Source organism: Austrofundulus limnaeus, unplaced genomic scaffold (assembly GCF_001266775.1).
Source record: "Austrofundulus limnaeus strain Quisiro unplaced genomic scaffold, Austrofundulus_limnaeus-1.0 Scaffold70, whole genome shotgun sequence".
Lineage (NCBI taxonomy): Eukaryota > Metazoa > Chordata > Actinopteri > Cyprinodontiformes > Rivulidae > Austrofundulus > Austrofundulus limnaeus.
In genome coordinates, this window is record NW_013952472.1 from 1,662,991 (window position 1) to 1,664,477 (window position 1,487).

The 1,487-nt window shown below is 39.5% G+C and overlaps 1 protein-coding gene across 6 annotated transcripts in view; it reads right to left on the bottom strand.

Moving 5' to 3' along the window:
* zc3h11a (zinc finger CCCH-type containing 11A) overlaps positions 1-1,487 on the bottom strand; it is a 16,159-nt gene that overhangs the window by 8,754 nt on the left and 5,918 nt on the right. For all 6 annotated transcript variants that reach the window (XM_014010575.1, XM_014010578.1, XM_014010577.1 and 3 more), the window contains one exon: positions 1,240-1,410. In XM_014010575.1, coding sequence (XP_013866029.1) covers positions 1,240-1,410 — 171 coding nt within the window. The remainder of the gene's footprint in view (positions 1-1,239; positions 1,411-1,487) is intronic.

A 1,487-nucleotide genomic window follows, 5' to 3' on the forward strand; every position in this document is an offset into this window, starting at 1 on the left:
AGATTAAAAGAATAAAATATGATTTTTAGATGTAAAACTATTATTAATTTATTATAATTATAATTTATTTACATTCAACATTAATAATTTGTCTCTAATTCTTTACTTTTTGCTTCATTCTTGTTGGTTCAGTCTGACTTCGACCCAGTATAAGTGGTTCTGAAGCAGCCCCCCACCCCTCCTCTGCTGAGGCTGACCTGCTGCTCACGTCTTTTACTTTTTAATTCCTTCATCCTGAGCCTTTTTGCTGCTCAACAAATAACTTTGAGACTCAGTCAGAAAAAACTGGAGAGTTTTTATGTTTTTGGCCCGAGAGGATGAAACAAACTGTGGATTTATATGAGAGAATATTAAAGATGAGGCAGAGCAGAAACTTGGTCGTTAGGTTAAAAAGTATTGAACCACAGGATCTCTGAAATGAGTTATTGTGTTTGATAAGAGGCAGACGCTCGTCACACAATAAATAAGTCACGGTCCACTTCAGCTGAGCTGAGGTCTGCTCCACTCCTCTTTTGGTTCTGTGCTGCTGGGCCTTCATGTGAGTGGGACCTGACCAGCTTCTCCTGTGATTTATSAATGAGCTGAGGGGAAATAAAGCTGGACCAGTGTGTGTGGAGATTTCACAGAACTGTCTTGTTTAAGAGACTTATGTTTTCAACATGAGCTCATTGTGCTTAAATCAACATAAACAGAACTGATTTGACCAGAAGAGCTCTGAGCTGAGTCCAAAACTATCTGAATACAACAAGTATTTATTCAGCTACTCTGTGTTTTAGATTTTAAAGTTGTATCTTGGGTGATCATTTAGCATCCTGACAATAAAAACATTAATAACATTGTTATAGATTATTACAGACTGTTGTGTAAACGGTTAATTTTAAAGCCCAAATCAGTATAAAATCTGAGTAACGACAGAACTCTTGTACATCAAATCTCCGTACATGTTACAATCGCTTTACTAACATTGCACCTAAATTAATCTTCTATACTGATTCATCAGTCTGGTGGGGCATGCTGGTACCCTGACCATCACTCTACACCAGTGGTCCTCAGTCCTGGTTGTTGAGAGCCACTGCCCTGCATATTTTAGGTGTTTCTCTGCTTCAACACACCTGATTGGACTAAGTGAGGTATTAACAGGCTTCTGCAGGTCTTGAAGAAACATCTAAAACATGCAGGATAATGGCTCTCAAGGACCAGGACTGAGGACTACCACTCCACACATTGTTTTTGTCTCACCTGTGGACTCTGAGAATGTTGTTCGATAAAATAAGCCGATGTTTTCCTTCTCTCTGGTGGCAGACGTTTCAGCACTCTGGATGGGGTAACCAGCTTTTTTCATACTGGCCTTTAAAGCCTTCCTGAGACGGATCTCCTCCAATGTGCTAACCCCAAAATTCAGTGAACCACCTGAAAGTACAATATTAAACATTTAAACATGTGTACACACACACACACACACACACACACACACACACACACACACA